This window comes from Salvia miltiorrhiza, chromosome 1, assembly GCF_028751815.1.
Source record: "Salvia miltiorrhiza cultivar Shanhuang (shh) chromosome 1, IMPLAD_Smil_shh, whole genome shotgun sequence".
NCBI classification, from domain to species: Eukaryota; Viridiplantae; Streptophyta; class Magnoliopsida; order Lamiales; family Lamiaceae; genus Salvia; species Salvia miltiorrhiza.
Genome location: NC_080387.1, coordinates 30,703,922 through 30,727,747, shown reverse-complemented (window position 1 = coordinate 30,727,747; position 23,826 = coordinate 30,703,922). Strand labels below are relative to the sequence as shown.

The 23,826-nt window shown below is 35.0% G+C and overlaps 1 protein-coding gene and 3 long non-coding RNA genes across 6 annotated transcripts; 2 read left to right on the top strand and 2 right to left on the bottom strand.

Moving 5' to 3' along the window:
- Positions 1-2,800: 2,800 nt before the first annotated feature.
- Positions 2,801-6,307, bottom strand: LOC131019818 (uncharacterized). The gene is made up of 3 exons (XR_009100463.1): positions 6,039-6,307; positions 4,118-4,184; positions 2,801-3,512 (listed from the first exon to the last, which is right to left on the bottom strand). It is a non-coding gene; the product is annotated as an uncharacterized LOC131019818 (long non-coding RNA).
- Positions 6,308-7,202: 895 nt separating this feature from the next.
- On the top strand, positions 7,203-8,452 carry LOC131019813 (uncharacterized). Its single transcript, XR_009100462.1, has 2 exons — positions 7,203-7,386; positions 8,242-8,452. It is a non-coding gene; the product is annotated as an uncharacterized LOC131019813 (long non-coding RNA).
- Positions 8,453-10,066: 1,614 nt separating this feature from the next.
- On the top strand, positions 10,067-14,617 carry LOC131019801 (uncharacterized). 3 transcript variants are annotated; one of them, XR_009100459.1, is made up of 4 exons: positions 11,539-11,677; positions 11,759-11,814; positions 13,506-13,551; positions 14,407-14,617. XR_009100459.1 is itself a non-coding variant. In XM_057948394.1 (2 exons), the coding sequence occupies exons 1-2, from the start codon at positions 10,114-10,116 to the stop codon at positions 14,416-14,418; spliced, it is 348 nt and encodes a 115-aa protein (XP_057804377.1). In that variant the 5' UTR covers positions 10,067-10,113; the 3' UTR covers positions 14,419-14,617. The 3 variants fall into 3 exon arrangements, 1 of the variants encoding a protein (XP_057804377.1); XR_009100460.1 differs by lacking the exon at positions 13,506-13,551; XM_057948394.1 differs by lacking the exons at positions 11,539-11,677; positions 11,759-11,814; positions 13,506-13,551 and adding an exon at positions 10,067-10,449.
- Positions 11,136-13,459, bottom strand: LOC131019810 (uncharacterized). The gene is made up of 2 exons (XR_009100461.1): positions 12,157-13,459; positions 11,136-11,720 (listed from the first exon to the last, which is right to left on the bottom strand). It is a non-coding gene; the product is annotated as an uncharacterized LOC131019810 (long non-coding RNA).
- Positions 14,618-23,826: the final 9,209 nt, after the last annotated feature.

The window sequence follows — 23,826 nt, the reverse complement described above, 5'->3', positions numbered from 1 at the left end:
GGTGCCTTCGACACTAGTGCTGATCCAGGTTCTAGGTCGATAGTGAACTCCAACTGTCTTGTTGGTGGCAATCCTGGTAAGACCTCGGGAAATACATCTCTATATTCCCTTACCACTGCTACATCCTCAAAGTTTTTTTTTTTTTTTTTGATTCTCCTTCATCATTCAAGTAAACTAGGTAAGCTTGTGCTCCTTTCTTCTTTACCAATTTCGACGCCTGAAGTGCCGAAACGATTGGAACTCTCTTCTTTCTATCAATGCCGTGAATACATGTTTGTTCCTTCCCAGGTGGTTGGAAAGTTATCTGTCTCTTCTTACAATCAATCGGGGCAAAGTTCTCTTCTAACCAGTCCATCCTTAGAATAATGTCTACGTTCCACATAGGCATTAAGTGCAAGGTTCTTGTTTTCATCTTTAGTGATCATAACTCAAGCTCTAAGTTAGAAATCATGTGAGAAACTGTAGTAGCTCTTCCTACAGGAGTGATTACTCTCAACTTGGGACTAGCTCGTTTTGGTTCGAGTTTGAAGGTAACATGCTTCAAACACTTAAAGAATGCAAGGCTCCTGTATTAAACAGGATTCTAACTGGTGCATCCAATATCTTGCCCATACTACCTTAAAGTCCTGCCTTAAACCAGCACTTAAAACTCAAACATCTCTTCATCAGTATCCATCTTCTGATGAGCGAACGTGATAGCTCACAGAGTTCTCAATTATACTCTACAATCGATTTCTTTCCTTGAATCAAACTTCGATAATAAGTCCTCTCGCTGCTTACTGTACTCCTCGGTACATATTTCTCAAGAGTAGCCTTGAATTGTTCTCAGGTGTAGTTTACCAGTTGCTCGGGTGTTAAAGTCCTCTGACGTGCCTCTCACTAGTCTTATACATCAAAAGAATCTACTAGGATAACTCAAAAGTTGTAAGAGTTCAACCCTAGAATGACATCAAAACAAATTGTTCAAGAGACTCAAATGAATGACCAGAGGGTAGAATGAAGTAACTACCAGGTCGAACAAAAATGACCTAGAGTAAGAACCCATCTGGCTTTTCAACCGAAAGTTGAAACACATGGGTTTATAAACCCAAAACACGTCTACTGAGATTTGGATCATGCGGACTGGCCAGGTCCAACATAATCACTCCCCAGTCACACGGGATATACTATCCCGAACTTGGAAATTCTGTGTCTTCTAAACCCTCAACATACTATACATAACAAAACTTAAGTTCACACCAGCAAGCTAAAAGCTTAAACTCAGGGTCCTATGTTCTAGACTCTTGTTTCGAAAGTTCAATATTTTTCGACTCTCCTCTCATGTTGCGGTGGTGGTGGCGGAGTATTATCCCGCCTATCCTTCACATCACACTCTTGATGACATCTTTGAGGCATTTTTGAAATCACAAAAGGAAAACTCAACTCGACCAACGCTCTAAGCATCCTCGAAACTCAAGTTCAATTTACTAACTCAACTTTAAGGAAACCCTCACGGTCACTTTAACATTCATCTGTAAGGCAATAAGCACTCACGAAATGCTAACAAAAAGACCACTCTGGTCAACCTAATATATCCATCAGTAGAATGCCTCTTTTTAGAGGACTTACATAAAGGGGTTATATAAACCCTACAAAAACCATAGTATCTATCGTAATGTCCCTTCTAAACCGACACCATTAATAGTACTATGTCTCGGTCTGGACCTCTTACATTAATTGCTACCAGTTAACTCATCTAGTTGCTACTTTAGCACACTAGGAACATCCATCTATTTAACATCAGTAGGGTACTATATTCGCATGCTTATCTATCAGCATGTCAAAAGCTCAAGTATCAGTATCTCCTAAGTAAGTTATATACATCGCAATGTAATTGAAACTAATCAAAAACAAAGGTGTACTGCTCATACTCTCAAGATCATCCTTAGCTCTAGCCTACATCGGATTCTCTTCTCATCCTCATCAACTCTAGCCCTCCTCGGCTACTTCTCATCCTTTCAACCCTAGCCTTCCTTGGCTCTTTCTCATCCTTTCATAGTTTATGAACATGTGTTTGAAAATCTGCTAGGGTATCTCTGTACCACATACTGTACGCCTCGTCCTCGTATCTGATCTTCCCTGAGTTCGATCTCACAACAGTCCTGGCCAACCTATAAGGAGAACTTAAAGGTGACTCTAGGAACTAACTCTACTTGGCTTCAGCAACAGAAATAAACAAAACATAACTTAGCAAAACTCCTACTAAGTAGTACTGTTATCTTAAAACTCAAGCTCAAAATATCTAAATTCTCATCTCGTCCCATCTTTACTTAGTAGGGAATCTCTCTAAACAATGATATTAGATCCCTTAATCTAAATCATCGTGACTCAGTAAGACAACTCAACAATTCTCTCTCAAAGCCATCTCCAAAGACTATGGCTCATGATACCTCCTCAAGTACCATTAAGGTTGCGTGAGCAAAACTCGCGTCACCAAACAACTCAACATATCGTACAATATCTCATTGCAGCATGCTAATAACTCATCATTAATCATGCTATTATACTCAAGCTCATAACTCAAACTCATAACTCAAACCAACAAGTACTTAAAGCAATTGCTAATTCTCTCAAGCTTTAGCTCTAAGTTCTCATTTCATCCTTCTACTTAGTAGAAAATCTCTCTTAACAATGACATTAGATTCCTTCATCTAAATCATCGTGACTTATCACAACTGCTCAAACAATTCTCATCACAAAACATCTCAAATACATCACATCATAACTCATAATTATGCATCTTCAATCATATAACATCATATGATATAAACGCTCTCATGATTCATCATGTAACGTCAACATATGCTCTTACAACATAATAACTCATTATTAATCATGTTGTCATCCTCAAACTCAAACTATGCATCTTCAAAGCATAACATCATAACTCATCATATAACCTCAACATCGTGCTCTTCAAAATTTAACGTCAAATAAACTTTGAAATTTTACATACCTCGTTGAGCCTGGTGTGATGGTGCGCTGAGCTCACGGTTGTTAATAACTATTAGTCTAGTGACTCATTCTAGACTAAACTCAAGACTTCTAATTCAGAGCTTTCCTTCGCTCTGATACCACTCTGTCACAGCCCGCCCTAACTATGGATAGTTAGGCCGAGTGATCCACGACTAGGGATGGGGTTAAAGAAGAAGGGGAAGAAAAGGGGCGTCATTTATAGCCGTAAAACTTACTCATCTTAATAAAACTCGTCATTTTTATTCATTAATACTCAATTGAAAACAGTCTATGAAAGACAGCATAAAACTTAATTAATATCATTAATCAAGTTATACATCGTATGAAACCATTCTCTTAAGACTCAAAGTATGACATAACATACTATAACATCAACAACATCTTGCAGCGGAAAGTAGCTAGACATATGTATGAAGACATATTCTAGACAGGTTAACTATTTATTAACAACCCTGGAGACTCCGCTCATTGCAGCACCATCATCACATCAGCTCAACCTGCACATTTAGAAAACATATGCAGGGCTGAGTACAAAAGCACTCAGTGGGCACGTATGCCTAGGTATAAAAATACATGCTTCAAAACTGTAAATTGTCATGCCATCATAAACAGTACAGCAAGGGAGTTTTTCGCTAAAAAGGCCCAAGCTTACTAAGTTCATTTGTGATTCTTAAAGTTCGTCTGATCAGACTAAGTTCTTTTGTAATCTATCATATCTGAAACTGTGTGCCGGAGAGGTGGCCACCTCTCACGGTCACTTGACCGGCCAACCCGCTAGATGACTCACGGTCACTGGTGTACACTAGCCCTGGCAGGATAGCTATCAACTGCTCAGGACCCGAATTCGATTGCATCATTGGCAAAGCCAAAGCAGATAGATATCATACTAAAATTTAAACATTATATGGCAAGACAATACTTGAAATAACTTTAACTCAAATATTTTGTAACGAAATAACTTGCTCAAATGTAACATTAAACTCATTTGATAGATATATATAAAACTGAAATTAACAGTTAAATCATCTCATGCATTCATTCGTATAAGAGGCCTACGACACGCAGGGGATCTCTATATACGTATAGTAAAAGTAATGCCCACCTCGTTGTGTCTCTGTATCAATGAGTAACGTCACTCTCTCCCTCAAGTCGTTACTTCCCAAAAGGACCTTCATCGTTATGAAGAATTGGTGAGAAGTTATAAAAGAAACCTCGATTAATAATCTAATCTCTTTTATGAAACATTAGTATCTCTAATGTTCATCTCTCTTGATTGTTAATCAATATAACAATTATTCTCTCTCGTCATTACTCATTAATTATAACATCCTTATGTTATAATTAGCAGCGCTTCAATTAAAAGAAATATTTAACACATCGAAAAGTCCACTTTCTTAGCAGATCTATTCGCTCTCATCTCGTCTAATTAACCAATTAGAAAGTTAAACTTTCCATTAGGCATGTATTTGAGTCATGGGTCAACAAGAATTGACTATGCTCAAATTCTAATTTCACTAAAAATTTCGGCATGATCTATTCATATATAATGTCAGCCACGAGATTTCAACGCGTGAATCTCACTACGTGAACTCGTTTCTCGACTCAAAACTTAACATCTTGACATCTTTTCAACGCAAACCAAACAATTCAAAATCATCAAAACTCTTTATCAGTAAACTATCATTTATACTCGACACCAATTGTTCGAGTGTCAGATACCAACATTTATGTGCGTTAATCATAACTCTCACAACTCACACCATTTAGTCATATCGTATCATCCATCAAAACAAATATAATCAAGTTGTTTTCTAGAAAGTTTTGCTGTTTTTGTGTCATCTTTAAAAATTCATAACAACCAACTCAATCATCATAAACTCTCATACCAATTGATCTCAAAAACTCCATGAAGTGTAGTTCACTCTAAAAATGGTAGTTAACCAAAAAGGTTAAAGGTTTTTGGAGATATTGCTCTTTTAGTGCAGGCTGTCAAAGATTGACAGTTTCTGCCAATTTTGTTTAGGCCATTAGAAACCAAGGCAAACCTTAATAAAATTCCATCAAATTTAATCAGCCAAAACTAAAGGTATCCTTGAAGATTTGGTTAAAATTTCACAAGAGAAAACGTTCATATGATCTGCCAAATAAACAATGAAACTCATACACTTTTACTGTTGGAAAAATATGACAGCAGAACAGGGCATTTTTGAAATAATAAACTGCTCTGTTTCAGAGGTCATAAAAATCGAAATCTTATGTTTTTAGAAAAGTATTGAAGTCTAGTTTCGTTTAAAAAAAACGGTGATGCAAAATCCTTCATGGATTAATAGATATAAACGTTTTTGTGAAGTCTACCAACAGTTGACAGATTCTGTCAAGGATTTTTTCAAAATATCTTTAAAATACCAAACATCATCCAAAAGACATGAAATTTTGCAGCGACGAAATACACATATCATAGATAAACATACTAAAATTTCAGAGCCATCAAGCAATGAAAACTCATCGAAACATAAGCTTGAAACTGCTGTAAAATTTTGACAGAATTCCAGTTTTAATTTCGTTCAACAATTATCATCCATAAATTGTAAATCAATTAGCATGCTCATGTGATATCGTAGAACACATATACGCAATAATATTCATTATGCAACGTCCCAAACTTCACGAATTTAAATAATCATACTCTAAAAACTTATATAATTTTCGTGCTTGGAAAAATACGAATTTAATATATATCGATTCTAGCATACCCCTAAGCACAAATATCAAGTCAAAACGATCAAACAAAAATCGAAAGACAAGCTAATATGTGAAAAACGGGGCTGCCCTCATGGGTTTCATAGCTACGGTCCGTTCCGTTCTTACTCCCTTCATTAAACATGCTCAACATCTACCCAAGAACAACATACTAAAATTTCACGACGATCCGACGTCGTTTCAAAATAAAGTCGAGAATCGACGTTTTTCGACGTCGACGAAAATCGAAAAGAAAACCATCAAAACGTAGGTAGAGATCTTACCTACTTAGATACGTGATCGAAAAGATGATCGGCGCTCGTCTCGGTGCTCAAATCGGAAGTCAAAAGCTTGAGCTCAAGCTAAAATGAAAATGGCGTGAAGTGTGTGTGTGTTTTAGGTGTTGTGTGTGTGAATGTGTTTGTTGTTGTGTGAGTTGGCTGATATAGCCGTGTAATAAATGTGAGTGGGTGGGTTTGGTTGGTTGGGGGGTGGTTTGGGGTAGGGTAGGTTTAGATATTTAGGATATTAACCCGTTAGTCGTTAAATATCTCGTTTCGTCTCGTTTTAACGACTAACTACCCATATTCTTCGTTACTCGCCCTCTCAACCTCTACTCACTTTCATTGCACTCGTAATTCTATATAAATAAAGAAAACGCAAGCTCGTTCTCGAAATTCTGATAAACGAGCTCATTTCGTTTATCGAGAAATCCTGATTTACTATTCACTCGTCGTCCAAAAATAAAAACTTTCATTATTGGACTCGTATCGAAAAACTAAGAATATTTCTCGACGACGTGCACATAAGATTTTGAAAGTCGACAAAAAGACGAAATAGCAGTATTTTACTATTCATCGTCAAAAAGTCAAAATTTTGAAAAACGTCTTAACGGACTCAGATCTCACTTCCGAGTTCATCATTCTCATTCAAATAATTATCTCGAATTATTCAAATACTCAAACTCAAATACGGATATAAAATCTCACATCATCGAAAGAACATCTCAACATCTTAAAAAAATAACAAGAAAACTTCATATAACTCCTCATCTCTTTACAAAGTAAATCAAACAAGGGATCTAAACCCTAATTACTCAAACTCAAGAAATTAAACACGTCATCAAAAGCCCGGGTATTACATAAATTGTCTATTGGACTAAGATTAATTCTTTCCAGTTCACATTAATTATTATTTGGACTCCTATTATTTAATAATAATGGGTCTCGAATTTATATTATTTGGGCTCCTACAATTTAATTGATTAAGTCCAATGAAATTTATTTAGTTAAGCCCAATGAGACTTATTAATTTAGGCCCCACTATTAATCCTAATTATATTTAATTAGTGATTTTTTTTATAAGTAAGTTAGACTAATTCAAGATGAGTAGATTATTAAGATTTACTATCTGATTTCATAAAACGAGCTTTAATCCTATAGTTGGATTATTATTAGAAATTTCTCGGTTTATTATCTCAGAATAATAATTAACGGAATAAGAGTCATGCATAGTTATTTTATGCATTCGCATTTATTTGAGAATTTCCCTCGAATTAAAATCTTGTTTATTTTCTCGTATTAAAGGTCAAGCACAAGAGTTTAAGGCTTAGTCGTGAGTCTCGACTACCAGGTGGGCATTTATTATGCGTAAAATAAAAATGCTATTGAAGAACTATGCAACTCTCATGCTTTAAAATGCAAAATTTGATTTTTAAATGAGTTATGCTTTATTATGCTTAAATGAGTTAAAACTTTATTTCTCTTTATTATCTACACTTGTCACGCTTTAATAATTTACGCTATGCTATTTACGCTTAAATTACGACTTAAATTTTTATAATTTATTATTTATGCTTTGTTACGCTTTTAAGTGAATTACGCTTAAGTGAGTTACGCTTTGTTACGCGCCTATGTGGTTCATGCTTTGTTACGCTTTAATGCTTTATGCTTATTATTTAACGTCTATGTAAGTTACGCTTTAATGCTTTATGCTTATTATCAAATGCTTATGTGATGATGTTAACGAATTCGATTCCTGAGCAAATAGCTATCTTGCCAAGGAAATATATATATATATATATATTGCAACGCGACCGTGAGTCAATGAGAGGGTTGACCGGTCAAACGTCCGTTGAGGGAGGCCTCCCTCAACGGTACGATGCTAGCGTCTGTTGGGGGAGGCCTCCCTCAACAGTACGATGCTGTGTCCGCTGAGGGAGGCCTCCCTCACGGCGCGATGCCTGTGCTCGTTGAGGAAGGCCTTCCTCACGACACGATGCTTCTTAATAGGACTTTCGATGATGAAGAATGCACTCACGCTATTTATAGATTTGGAAATATTTAGAAAGCAAAAGATTTGAAAGAAGACTCACGTCTCTTATATGATGTTGTGGTTTAAAAAAAATTGTTAAGTTTATATTTTAGTTTTGGCAACTACCACTAAGTACTATTGTACTTAGCCCTGCATATGTTTATGAATGTGCAGGTTGAGCTGTGATGGATGATGAAGTGTTGCTGAGTGGAGCTTTTGTCAATTTGAAATTAGGCTCAGAAAAGATATATGTCTGCATACATGTATCTCAGTTATGTCTTCCGCTGCAAACACTGATTATGTTTTAGTCAAGTCTATAACTATGTGAATTACTCTTCAAAGAAATATCTAATGCTTACTCGGGTTCATCGAGTATCCTTTTTAATTATATGCGTCAATCCTTCAATGTCTTAAATTTTATTTCAAGAATTAATACTAGATATCAATGTCTATAATCAAGTTATGAATGAGTCAAATGTGCCCTTTCTAACCCCGCTTCTTAAATCCCTTCCCTAGTCACGATTTCCCGGATTAGCTATCCTTAGTTAAGGCCGGTCGTGACAGAATGGTATCAGAGCGTTCATTTGCTCTGAGTCTAAGAATTTATTTTAGTCAAGCCTAGACTGGATCACTAGAGTGTCTAGAGTTCAATCGACAAAGCTCAACACTTCATCGCATCACACTCAACGAAGCAGAATGGTAAGCTCTTCCAAGTTTTGAGTTGATGTTTGAAATCTTTTATAGCATTTGGCATGATCGAAAAGTGGGAATTGACACGACATCAAAGTGTGTATCAGTCAATACTTAAGTTATATTGTTATTGAGTGAAATGACCGACGCAAGCACGATTAAGTATGACTATGGTATGAATTCCCATGAACATAGAGCTATTAAGTTAGGAGATCACCTCTACGACAGAACATAGAATAAAACGTAGAAGAAATTCAACTATATCTTTTGGTGACTGAAGTGATGACAGAAAGACAAGTGATATGTATAGAATTTTTATAAACTCGTGATTTATATCCACTATAAATCTCCATGACTTATGCCTAAGTATCAAATTGAGATGCTATGATATTATATGCTTAATTTTTTTTATGACTCATGGATTTGGGATGCTAAGGACCCTTAAAGTTTACTACATCAATGTTGTCATTAGAGTCATGACTTGTTTACAAGTTATAACAAGTTAACCTTTACAAGAGTTCTTTTAAGGTTTGTATTATATGCTTGAGTGTATTAATTGACAAATCTTTGCTATCAGAATGCCACCTAAGAGAGGTCGCCCTGTGAGAAATAATAACAATCGCAGAAACCATAATGCCATACCAGAAGAACCCCAAAATGATCAAGAACATAACCCACACCCTCCGCCCCCAACTAGGAGAGTCGAGGAACTCTTTTTAAAACAAAACCCACCTACGTTTGGTGGGACGAGCGAGCCGGCTGAAGCCGAAATTTGGGTGCGTGCAATGGAGCGCATCTTCAACTTCCTACGTTGTACTGATGAGGAGCGCCTCTCTTGCGTCTCATTCCAGCTGACAGGATCAGCTGATTTTTGGTGGGAGGCACGTCGAAAAACTATGACCCCTGAACAATGGGCAATTTATACGTGGGAAGATTTTAAGGCGGGATTATATGACAAATATATTCCGAAAAGCTATAGGAAGAAGAAAGAGGCTGAATTCTACGATTTGAAGCAAGGAAAGAAATCTGTGGTTGAATACGATAGGGAATTCTGCAACCTGGCTAGATTTGCTCCACAACAAGTGGACACAGATGAGAAGATGGCAGAAAAATTTTGTGCCGGTCTGAGGCATGAAATTAGGATGACTCTAGCAAGCCACGGAGGACTCTCATACACGGAGTCTTTGAACAGGGCACTTGACATTGAAGCTGCAATGCCATCGGATAAGTCAGCTCCACCACTGACCTCGACGCCAAATAACCCACCAGCACCCTCACATACTCCCAAAGGGAAGCGCAAATGGGGCAACACTGAAGACAATATCAGTCAAGCCAACAAGAGAGTATGGCAAGAAAATGAACAGGCCGAACAGTTTAATCAACAAAGGCATGAGACACAGACTAACTCCGACCCAACTAGGGGTAACCGAGGTCAGCAAGGAATTTCACCTTGCCCCAATTGCGGTAAGATGCATAGGGGTATCTGTCGGGCTGGAACTAACGGGTGTTACAATTGTGGCCAAAAAGGTCACTACTCCACACAGTGTCCCAACAGACAACAAGGTTCAACAACTAAGCCCACCCACACCCATCCCTTACAAGCAATACGCGGACACCTTCAAATTCAGCCTCAAGAACAACAGTCACCACAACAGGGGGCAACTTATGCTTTTAACCAGGGACACTTGGAAGGTATGATAAGTTTATAAGAATACTTATCACTATCATGTTTAGTAGAGATGCTTTACATATCCTTGCTACCACACCATGCATGGTAATAATCAGCTTCGAGTGAGCTAAGTGCAATCTAGTGATAATCACACAACTTAGGATTACCATTGATATCCGCTTTAATCTAGTGATTGGAAACATCATATTTTATACAAAGATACTAAAAAAAAAAAAAAAAAAATCGATCAAGAAGTGTAGAAGATAAGGGACAAATTAGTTACCTTAAACATCTCGGAGTATGCAAATTTCGGGACGAAATTTTTGTTAAGGGAGGTAGTATGTAGTAGCCCGCTCTTTTATTTATTTATTTATTTTTATTAAGATCAGTGATTGCAATAATTGTTATATTGCATCTTCAGTTATGGTAAATCCAGTGTTTAGTTATCAACTAATTCAGCTCAGAAATCTGAATTTGATGCCATTGCGTGATATGATCGCAATTGAATTATTGAAGCATTCAATAATTTATTATCCAGTTTAATAACTGACTTAGCGAAGTCAAGTTATTAATTTATATGCGATAGAAATATTATTTCTATTATTTACTTGGAAGTCGTGATATAATTCCGAATTTAAGAACGAGTTAAATTAGATATTTAATTCGTAGAGAGTTATAACGAAGTGTCGTTATTTAGTAGAACCCAATATTTGTTTTACAAATACTTGATTAATTAATCAAGGCAAGAGATTTTTATTAGTCACCTCAATTCTATTTACTTACAATCATCATTTTTCTTTCACACTCCCTACGCTCCTACACTATCAATAGAGTATACAAAATCAAGAAATAAAATATAGATAGTACACGCATAGCAGCCCCTTTTCTTTAACTCTGCTAAGGTCATACTCTTTTCCCTGCAAAAGTCACAATTTAATATTTGAAGCATGCTAAGATACAACTAGGATCAGACGCACCCTATGAGTACTCCACTTTTCAAAGTCTCACATGAAATTCCACTATTAGTAAAAAAAAAAATTATGGCAGCCACCAACCAATTTCATTTTTGTCAAAAGTTGCAGCAAAATTTCCACATTTGCTGTAAATAGTTTTCAAGTTTTGCGGCCTAATCTGCCTATAAATTGAGGGCTTCATAGTAGCCTGAAAATCACCAACTACGATTCCCCCTCCTTCCTTTATGCACCAAAAATCATAGAGAGTTTATTTCAGCTGCAATCTGGACCCCAAGAGGTAAGCTCAACTTAAACTTCTCCATTTTCTTCTTGAGTTCAGCCTGCAATGGTTAAGCAAAAATCCACAATTATGTTTCAGTTTATTCATTCCTGAATTCATTAGCACAGCAGCCAACCAAGCACAAAAAAACACAGGTGATTGCTAATCTCATTTTACTCTAGTTCATGCTACATGATTCACACCAACAAGTATGCTTATGTTTTAGAAAGTGAGAATAAAGAATTGAGATATATATGCATAATGGACTTAGCAAAGTCAAGTTTCAGTAATACAGATTTACCCATGTTATGTAGAATGTCGTATGCGTTTATGATTCCCACTGGACTCTAGAAATTAAATGCTAACACAGAAGCAACCCCACAATGCCATTAATCCCTTGCATATATAGTATATAGAACCAAGACTTCACGTAAATTTGAGAAGTGAACTTGAGTAGAAGGAAAAGGAAGTGGGACTAGATCGATGTACCGATGTACCTGTTCAGTCGAGCCGAGGGAATGACGGCGGCGATCCATCGCGCCGGAGAAGGGCCGCGACGACGGCGATTCCAGAAATGGGGCTAGGGCTCGACGGCGGCTCCGCCGCTGTTTTCCGGCCGAGGATGGAGCATGAGAGATGAGGGCGTGCGTCGTGGGGGTTGCAGAGGGCTGGGCTGGAGGTCAGGCGCGGCGGTCGGCAGCGGCGGTGTGGTATCGCCGGCGGTCGCTGCTGCAGCGTGTGTGTGTGTGCGTCGTGTTCTGTGTGTGTGTCAGCGTGCGTGGAGTGAGAGAGAGAGATCAGAGGGAGCTGGTGGCAGCGGCTGGTCGGCGCTGATCCTCCGGCGAGCTTCCGCCAACGGCGGATTTCTGAGGGAGACGAGGGCAGCGGCCGTGCGGTCGCCGGAAGAGAGGCTGTGCGGCGAATTTGGAGGAACCGTGAGAGAGTGTTTTGAGAGAGAATTAAGGAGAGGGAGGAGGACGAACGGCTACTCGCCGGATTTGCAGCGGCGATGGCTGGATCGAGCGAGAGAGAGAGATAATGTTGAGCAGCGTTTTGTGTCCTGAGAATTAAGAGAGAGAGTTGTGCTGCCTTATAAAAAAAAAAATTGAGTTTCGATAATTGAGAGAGAGAAGAACCGATATTATTGAAGAAAAGTATTCTGCTTTAATTAAGAGAGAGAGAAAGAGTGTTATGCTTTAATAAAGATAGAGAGAGAGAGATAATGGAAAGTGTGTGTGCGTGAGGCGTGACTGATAGAGAAGAAAAGAAGGTGTTTGGGCTAGGTTTTAAGAGTTGGGCCGAATTTATTTAATGTTCTTGGGCTGGAATTTATTTAATTTTATTGGGCCTGTTTCAGATTTGTTTAGTTCAGCCCAGCTGTTAATTCGTCATTTGAGCCGATTAAATTGTCTATTGGACTAAGATTAATTCTTTCCAGTTCACATTAATTATTATTTGGACTCCTATTATTTAATAATAATGGGTCTCGAATTTATATTATTTGGGCTCCTACAATTTAATTGATTAAGTCCAATGAAATTTATTTAGTTAAGCCCAATGAGACTTATTAATTTAGGCCCCACTATTAATCCTAATTATATTTAATTAGTGATTTTTTTTATAAGTAAGTTAGACTAATTCAAGATGAGTAGATTATTAAGATTTACTATCTGATTTCATAAAACGAGCTTTAATCCTATAGTTGGATTATTATTAGAAATTTCTCGGTTTATTATCTCAGAATAATAATTAACGGAATAAGAGTCATGCATAGTTATTTTATGCATTCGCATTTATTTGAGAATTTCCCTCGAATTAAAATCTTGTTTATTTTCTCGTATTAAAGGTCAAGCACAAGAGTTTAAGGCTTAGTCGTGAGTCTCGACTACCAGGTGGGCATTTATTATGCGTAAAATAAAAATGCTATTGAAGAACTATGCAACTCTCATGCTTTAAAATGCAAAATTTGATTTTTAAATGAGTTATGCTTTATTATGCTTAAATGAGTTAAAACTTTATTTCTCTTTATTATCTACACTTGTCACGCTTTAATAATTTACGCTATGCTATTTACGCTTAAATTACGACTTAAATTTTTATAATTTATTATTTATGCTTTGTTACGCTTTTAAGTGAATTACGCTTAAGTGAGTTACGCTTTGTTACGCGCCTATGTGGTTCATGCTTTGTTACGCTTTAATGCTTTATGCTTATTATTTAACGTCTATGTAAGTTACGCTTTAATGCTTTATGCTTATTATCAAATGCTTATGTGATGATGTTAACGAATTCGATTCCTGAGCAAATAGCTATCTTGCCAAGGAAATATATATATATATATATATTGCAACGCGACCGTGAGTCAATGAGAGGGTTGACCGGTCAAACGTCCGTTGAGGGAGGCCTCCCTCAACGGTACGATGCTAGCGTCTGTTGGGGGAGGCCTCCCTCAACAGTACGATGCTGTGTCCGCTGAGGGAGGCCTCCCTCACGGCGCGATGCCTGTGCTCGTTGAGGAAGGCCTTCCTCACGACACGATGCTTCTTAATAGGACTTTCGATGATGAAGAATGCACTCACGCTATTTATAGATTTGGAAATATTTAGAAAGCAAAAGATTTGAAAGAAGACTCACGTCTCTTATATGATGTTGTGGTTTAAAAAAAATTGTTAAGTTTATATTTTAGTTTTGGCAACTACCACTAAGTACTATTGTACTTAGCCCTGCATATGTTTATGAATGTGCAGGTTGAGCTGTGATGGATGATGAAGTGTTGCTGAGTGGAGCTTTTGTCAATTTGAAATTAGGCTCAGAAAAGATATATGTCTGCATACATGTATCTCAGTTATGTCTTCCGCTGCAAACACTGATTATGTTTTAGTCAAGTCTATAACTATGTGAATTACTCTTCAAAGAAATATCTAATGCTTACTCGGGTTCATCGAGTATCCTTTTTAATTATATGCGTCAATCCTTCAATGTCTTAAATTTTATTTCAAGAATTAATACTAGATATCAATGTCTATAATCAAGTTATGAATGAGTCAAATGTGCCCTTTCTAACCCCGCTTCTTAAATCCCTTCCCTAGTCACGATTTCCCGGATTAGCTATCCTTAGTTAAGGCCGGTCGTGACACACGGATAAACATTTGTGGCGGCTAATTGCTATATTTTGGTTTGTTGGACGTAGTTAAAGATATTCAATTCTAATACTTGGCAAATTCAAACAATAAATCAGACTTACTTAGTAATGACCACCATTTACATGTCACAACAACTATGAGTTGGAATTATGAATGATAATTTAGGAAAATGAACAACTTGTACTAAGAAATTTAGTATATACCATAACAGCACTTGAAATTATTGGATTATGCATGAAACGTGTCATTTAAGTTTAATAAACAAATTAGCCGCCACGAAAATGTAATATATACTGTAGCCGCTAGTAGTGAATCTCATGGAGGCTAATCCACACGGCTACATATTGGTGGCGGCTAATTAGTTTATTTATCTTATCTAACAGTTTTATATATTTCACAAGTCATCGTGGCAGTAAATATAGATAAAACGATACTAAAATGTAATGTCAAAATGTTGGTGCATCAAAATAGTTATAAGGATGAAAATAGTCATAAGGAAGAAAATGTTACACACATTCTGACTTTAACATTAATATGTAATAAATTTTAACATTATGAAAAACATGAAAAAATGTTATTATTCAAATAAATACTTATTCAACATCATACCATACACGAATTAATCAATGAAATACTTATTCAACATGTTTACTTACAATATACAATAGAAAAATAACATAAAAATTATATAATCTTAATTAAATGTTTAGCCGCCAGTAATTACAGTTTTTAAGCAGTAGCCGCTGCTTTCGTAAACCCGACGGCTACTGCTAAAAAAGCTGTATTTTCTGGCGGCTAAACATTTAGTTATGATTATATAATTCTTAATAATATAAAATATATTTTTACATTCGGAAAAAAATAAAAAAATGTTACTATTTTATGGCTAAGACAGTAAAAAAACACCTAATTATCTAAATCTACGATTAATTCTATACTAAATCTTTTCGATATAACATATATCAAGATAATATTATACAATATTATTTTCCAAATAACATATTATCTAAATGAATTATAGCGAATAATCTAAACATATAGAATAAATATATCAAGATAAGCTAATATTAATTCAACCAAATTCCGAATTTAAGTATCACCAAATTCCAAATTCCGAATTCCGAATTCCAAGGCATTCATATCAAGATAAACTAATATTAATTCAAACAAATTCCGAATTAATATCAAGATAAACTAATATTAATTCAACACAAATTCCGAATTAATTCAACACAAATTTTGAATTTATTCAACTAAATTCCGAATTAATATCAAGATAAACTAATATTAATTCAACCAAATTCCGAATTTAAGTATCTCCAAATTCCAAATTCCAAGGCATTCATATCACCAAATTCAAATTCCAAGGCATTCATATCACCAAATAACATGCTTCAAATAATTCGAATTTGAGTAACGTGAAAAACTAAAATCCTTATTCACGAAAATAATTAAACACAAGTAATTCGAATTAAACAATGTCACCAAAATGACTACACGAAAATAACATGCTTCAAACTAATATCCTTATTCACGAAGATAACATGCTTCAACTTGTTGTGGAAAATAACATGCTTCAAAGAATTAAAATATTTGATCCGAATTTAAAATCAACGAAATAGGATGCTTACTTGGTTTGAAGAAGAAGCCATGGTAGCCGTGAATTCGTGCCACGAGGGAACCTAGTGAAGTATATAAAAATTTATCAAATAATCTTCTATATAGTTTGATTCTCATTCAAACATGGGAGAAACACAAACAAAGCAAAAAAAATAATCATTCAAATTTACCTTCGGTTATGGTAGCCGTGAATGCTCTCCTCTCTCTAAAAAATAAACCGATGTTATTTCTCCTCTCTCTTTCTTTCTCGGCCCCCCTCTCTCTCTCACTCTCTCTCTAAAAGAAGAGTTCTTGCCGTGAGTGAATGCGGCCCCAATTCAAATTCCTTGGTCAAACATGCCTTCAATTGCCTTGTGAATTTGCCGATAAAGCCGTGTATATCCCCCCAATAAAGCTTCCGCGATTCGCGCCTATTGTATAGCCGTATGAATTGTCCAATCACCCTTTAAGTTTATAATTAAAATTAAAAAAATAGGTCTTCATGTATAAATAGAAGAAATAGTAGTAAATTAAGGCTAAAAAAATACTAATATTCTATAAAATGATATTAAATTTTTTTAAAAAAATAATAAACACATTAGCCTCCAGTACTGCGTAGCCGTACGCTGTAGCCGTGAGTAGTTTCTTACCCACGGCTATTTCAGCCGGCTACACATTTCTGGCGGGTAATTTTTTTATGGCTCTGTTATGTTTTATTGATTCATAATATATGATTTTATAATTTTTTTATCCAACAATTGCTATTATTTTATGTGTTACAATATTAATTCATATTCAATCAAATAAACTAAATAAATTTAGACTTATTGAGTTTATTTGTCAATCTCCTTCTTGTGAATTTACTGCAAAGGCATGAGATTCTCACCCTATAAAGCTGCATTATAGCCGTATGAATTGTCCAATCACCCTTTAAGTTTATACTTTTAAAAAAAAAATAGGACTTCATGTATAAATAGAAGAAATAGTAGTAAACTAAGGCCAAAAAAAATACTAATATTCTATAAAATGATATTAAATTTTTTTAAAAAAACAATAAACACATTAGCCTCCAGTACTGCGTAGCCGTACGCTGTAGCGGTGAGTAGTTTCTTACCCACGGCTACACATTTCTAGCGGGTAATTTTTTTATGGCTCTATTATGTTTTATTGATTCATAATATATGATTTTATAAATTTTTTTATCTAACAATTGCTATTATTTTATGTGTTACAATATTAATTCATATTCAATCAAATAAACTAAACAAATTTAGACTTATTGAGTTTATTTGTCAATCTCCTTCTCCTGAATTTACTGCAAAGACATGAGATTCCCACCCTATAAAGCTGCATTATAGCCGTATGAATTGTCCAATCACCCTTTAAGTTTATAATTTTTTTAAAAAAAATAGGTCTTCATGTATAAAAAGAAGAAATAGTAGTAAATTAAGGCTAAAAAAAATATTAATATTCTATAGAATGATATTAAATTAAAAAAAAAAAAAAAAACAATAATCACATTAGCCTCCAGTACTGCGTAGCCGTACGCTGTAGCCGTGAGTAGTTTCTTACCCACGGCTATTTCAGCCGGCTACACATTTCTGGCGGGTAATTTTTTTATGGCTCTATTATGTTTTATTGATTCATAATATATGATTCTATAATTTTTTATCCAACAATTGCTATTATTTTAACGTGTCCTTATTTTTTCGAACTTAAGGCATTTTAGGGTTACAAAGTGACGTAAGTTAGCAAATAATGCCATTTCCTCAGATTTAGAGTCATATTTAACTACCTCTCTTATACATTATCTTACACAATTGCACTTGTGTAAGAAAAGTGTAAGAACTTTTACGGAAAACTATGCAAACCTATCACCATCAATTGCAAAGTGGATAGTTTTATAAGACATCTTATATGGGTGGGTAATTTTGTAAGATAAATAATTAAAATGGGTACTTTAAATTCCGCCCCTAAATTTTATGTAATAAAATAGATCTCTTTTACTCTGGCACGTTTCTTTCGATTTTGACTGAACTTGTAGATTTGACAAAAGGTTGCCTTAGATTGCTAAGTTATGGGTAAATTGAAAATCAAATGAATTGCTCCATCCGTCCATTGATCCTGTTGTGTTTTCATTTTTAAATATCTCATTAATTTTATTTTGTTTTTATATTTAATAATAATTTTATATTACAAATAATATTTCCTCAGACCTTTACACACTTTTAGTATAATAATTATATTCTCCTTGATAACCGTACCCAAAAGAAATAGAACAAATTTAGTAGGACGGGGCGAGTAGTATTTAGTAAATTCATGCAAAACACTTTATTTCTTTTAGATATAATCTTTTACTTCAAAATATTAATAGTACTCCATCTGTCCACCAAAAATAATCTTAAAAGTAGACAACACAAGTTTTAATAAAAATAGTTATTGTATTGTGAGTGAAAAAAAGAGCCAACTTAAAAGTAATGTTTATAATGATAATTAATTATATTGTGAGTGAAGAATGATGCCCAACATGTGATAGATAGTTTTCAAAAATAAAAAATGACTAATTTTTGTGGATATTTCAAAATGACAAAAATGAACTATTTTATGTGGACGAGGGGAGTACTATTTTATGATAATATAGAATACTATCTTCTTTAACATGGACGTACATGAAAATTTACCAAATCCCTTCATTAAATTAAGTTATAAAAAATAAGTTAACTGTATATAAATTATTGAAATTTTTATGAATTCTCATTTTCATATAAATTTTAAAATTTGTATTAAAATTAATTAACTATTTTTTTCTTATTTTATGTACTCACTGATCTTCCAATCAAATTTTAGGCCCAAAACGACGTCGTTTTCATCCAACTGTACAACATAACGTCGATTTTATTTTCTCACACTATTATATTTATGTCAAATGTGTATATTTATGTCATGTCACCACGATGAAAAATAGAATAATATGTAAAATAAAAAACATTAATAATTAATAATTTTAATATAAAATTTAAAATTTAAATATAAAATACTAAAAATTTATTAAAAAACCAATAATTTATACACAATTTCACCCCCAAAAAAAGATTTACATATACTTCGGCAGACTATACGAATGACCATACGTAAGCCCCTTGGGGTCTCATGTTTTTTTCGTGAAATACATTTTTCTTCTATAAAAAGTCATTTAGCAAAATTTAAAATTGTACAAAATATATATAGATAATTTGGAAGGTGACGTTACAATTCCGTTGATGCCCTTCTCAAGAATCTGTCAGAGCCGCGGATAAAGACCGGGTGATTTAGATACAAAATGCCATGCTACACGTGGCACCTCCTCGTGGACTTCACCACCACGCCACAACATTACTATCATGATTCATTACTCATGTTCATGTACATGCATCTACCACTTTCATCTATATCTTTCTCATCCATTCATACCTTATACTCCCTCCGTCACACTATAAATGGCTCAAACCTTTTGATACGAGAATTAAATAGAAGGTGTAAATTAGTTGAAAGTGATAGGACCTACACCTTTTTAAGAGTTAAAAATTTTTCTTTTAGGGAAATACGTCACTTATAGTGGGACGACCCAAAATAAATTACAAGCCATTTTTAATGAGACGGAGGGAATAATAATTTTGTACTCATTTCTACGCTCATTTTATTTTGACCAAATATTCGACAACTTCGTTTCTCTCCTAGAACTGGGGTAATAAGTGTTACACAAATTTGTACTCATTTCTTATTTTACGCATTAATTATGCTCCATCCGATCCATTATTGTTATCCTAAAACTTTTGAACACTATAATTAAGAAGAATGTATAAAGTGATAAAAAAATGGTAGGATCCACACTTTTTAAAAGGTTACTTATTACCAGTGACGTAACCAGGATTTTATTTTAGGGGGGCAATTTATAATAACTTTAATAATTAATTAATTAAAATTTATAATTATAATAATTTTTGAAATATTTATATATAACTATCACACGTCCTAATAACTTACATGTTTAAAATTATAAATATTTAATAAAACTTGATTCATTTACCCAACACGTACTAATATTCACATAAAAAAATGTTTACTAATAAGTTGTTATAAATAAAATATGAGGTAGGAATATCTAATTAAATTATATTAATAACTAATATTTTAATAATTCACACAATAAAAAAATTGAATATGCGAAAAAGCTAAACCACACAAGCTATTATATAAAAAAATCATAGAGGATTCAACATAAAAAAAATAAATTACGAGTGTGTTGGTAAAGGATTCTACATTTGAATTCAAATTTTATATTTTTATAAGTCCACTACAAAAAATTACCCTATAAAAAAATTAAATTAATCTCACCTAATAGATAAAGAAAAATAAACAAAAAGATATGAAATAATAATAAAATTACAGTACATAATACTATGAGGGAAAATTATACAGTAGTATATAATATTAATCAAAATGAATTCTCAATTAAATAATTAATATAAAAATACATACTACTATATACTCCCTCCGTCCCAGCCAAGATGATACATTTCTTTTTGGCACGGAATTTAAGGAGTTGTAGATTAGTGTTTTGAGTGTGTAGTATAAAAGTGATAAAGTAGGAGAGAGAATGTAATAAAGTGATAAAGTAGGAGAGATAAGGTAATAAGAGAGTGATTAATTACTTGTAATTGTGCAATTAAAATCCCTTATTTTTTTTTCATATTTAGAAATGTAGCATCTTCGTTGGAACGACCTAAAAAGAAATATGTAGCATTTTCGTTGGAACGGAGGGAGTATATAATATATTTTTAAAAAAATTCAGTGGTCTAGGCCACGTCACTGCTTATTACTCCCTCCGTCCCACAATTAATGGCCCGTTTCTTTTCGGCACGGGAATTAAGGAGACTTGTATTAAGAGATAAGTTGTATGACTCACATCTTTAATGCTATGGTTAATTAATTTTAAATATTGTTAATAAAAGAAAATCTTTTCATCTAAAATTATGCTGCTGCCGCCGGCGCTCTCATCACCGGCGAGGCCGGCGGCGGCGGCGCCTTTCTTTCACCTCGTCGTCTCTCCCCACCCCCAAATCCATCTACAAATATTTCAAATAACAATGGATCCATCCACATATCCGAACAAAATTGAATCGATTCACAGAAGACAAATCAAAAAATAAAAAAAATCAACAGAGCCGGAGGCGGTAGAGCCTCTGTTCTTCGATTTGTCACAGAGCCGGAGGAGGTGGAAGAGGCGGCTAAGATCCGACGGAAGTGGAGGAGATGCCGCAGATCCGGAGGCGAGCGAAGGGTTGAGGATGGCGGCGGCGCAAAAAATTTCCAGATCGAAGCATTTCCCCACCCTTTGGCTAATATTCCCTTTCCCAATTTATTTAGGGCTTGGGCGAGGTGACAGTGGCGCCCCCACTGCGGCGAATCAACCGCTTCGCCCCTCTGCAAGAAACTACTCCCGAGGGTGCTCTTCGCTGCCACTGCTTTTTCGAGTTCGGGGAGCACAGTGGAGAAAAAGGGAGCGGTGGAGAAGAGATGAGGCGGTGGAGACGACAGATCTTCAGCCGCCTCTGCGATTCCGCCCTCTGTCGCCGATAAACAGTGGAGGCGACAGATCTTCCCTTCAGCGAGCCTTCCCTTCCCGAATCGTGTAGAGGCGTTGTGGATGCGCGATGGTGGTGGAGCAGAGGTTGGTGGTGGAGGGACAAGGTTGATGATGGTGGAGGGTGGAAGGTTGGGAGGCCGACGAATAGTAGTAGAGAGGGAAGTGAAAAATTAAGAGGAGATAAAAGATTAGGGTTTTTGATAGGTTAATTAAATTTTTGATTAAATGTTAATTATAGCTAAAAAAGGAAACAGGCCATTATATATGGGACAGCCCAAAAAGAAAAACAGGCCATTATTTATGGGACGGAGGGAGTACCTTATATGGAAATGGACAACAATAAAATAAGAAAGTGAGACAACAATAGTGAGACAGAGGGAGTAGTAAATATTATCTTTAAATATTATAAAATATTCGATTTTATCCCATCATATTAGCATTTTAATAAAAATATTTAACCTTAAAGATAAATACATACAAATTAATACCCATCGTATCAAATTTTGATTATTTATGTTCCAAAAAAAAATTTGATGCCTGAATATTGACGTGGAAATTCGAAAATCCAAACTAACAACTTACATAGCATTTTTATTTGAATGGAAATTATAATGAAACATTACTAATAGGACATTCCAATATAATAAGTGAGACATTACTAAATGGGACGACAAGAGTATTATTTAATGTTTGTGAAATTAATATATGAATAAATAAATAAGAGCAAAATAGAACAATTACATCTATATTACATTTTTTAAAGAACATTAAATGAAATATTCTAATATGTGTAAAAAATAAAAGTGAATTATCTTGATGGTATGAAGGGAGTGGTATATTATAAATTATCATTCATTCTTTTATTTTACGGTCTATAATATTGTTGGGAACTTAATGAAATATCATAGTCCTAGTTTTGATGATACCAAAACCCTTAAGTTTTCTTTGTAATAGGCTAGAACCTTTCGAACTCAAGTGTTGGAGTTCATCTTCTAATTGTTTAGTGTTTTGAAGACTGAAGACCGGATGAATGAAGAATGAAGAATGAAGAACGAATGACTGAAGACTGAGACTGATGTTCGCAATTGAAGGCAGAAGTCAAATACTGATATTTGACTAGAACGAGTTTCTCAACTGAAGAATCGGTTATGACTGATTTATCTAATGCTGGCTACGTGGAATCAGCGGACTGATACTAAAGTCAAGTATCAGTTGACATTCTTCCTCGGACTGAACCTCCAATGTTAGAAGGAAGCCACGCAATCAAAGTACAGCCGCATTAAATACAGAGATACAAAGGATCGTCCTTTGTCTGCAAAGCATTCATTTTTGGTGATTACCTTTTCAGATGTGCCTTACCTCCTGTACCTGAGTAGCCATTTCTCACCAAACAAGGAACCTCGAAGATGGAAGCCTCAGCAAAATTCGAATTACTCTCCAACGGATGAATTCTTGAAGACCATCTCCGCCAACGGATCTATTCAAGACCTCTCCTATAAATAGAGCTCGAGGATCACTTCAATCTTCACCGATTCAAATACACAAGCTGAAACGCTGCCGAAATCGTCACTCCCCCAATCAAGCCACCAAAAGTTTGAATCGAAGAAGAGAATCCCAAAGCCAAAATCAGTCAATTGCTGACTACATATATTCTCTTAGAACCTTAGGCAATTATTGTTTATCCAAAGCCTAAGTTACTGATTACAGAGAGCCTGTTCTCTGTGATCTAGTTAGTAGTTTTCGAACCTCCTTTCAACTGAGCGAAAAGAGTGTTTGAGTTGTGTGGAGTTCAGACCAGT

Coding starts and splice junctions, on each gene's coding strand:
- LOC131019801 (XM_057948394.1), top strand. CDS start 10,114: ATGAACAGGCCGAACAGTTTAATCAACAAAGGCATGAGACACAGACTA.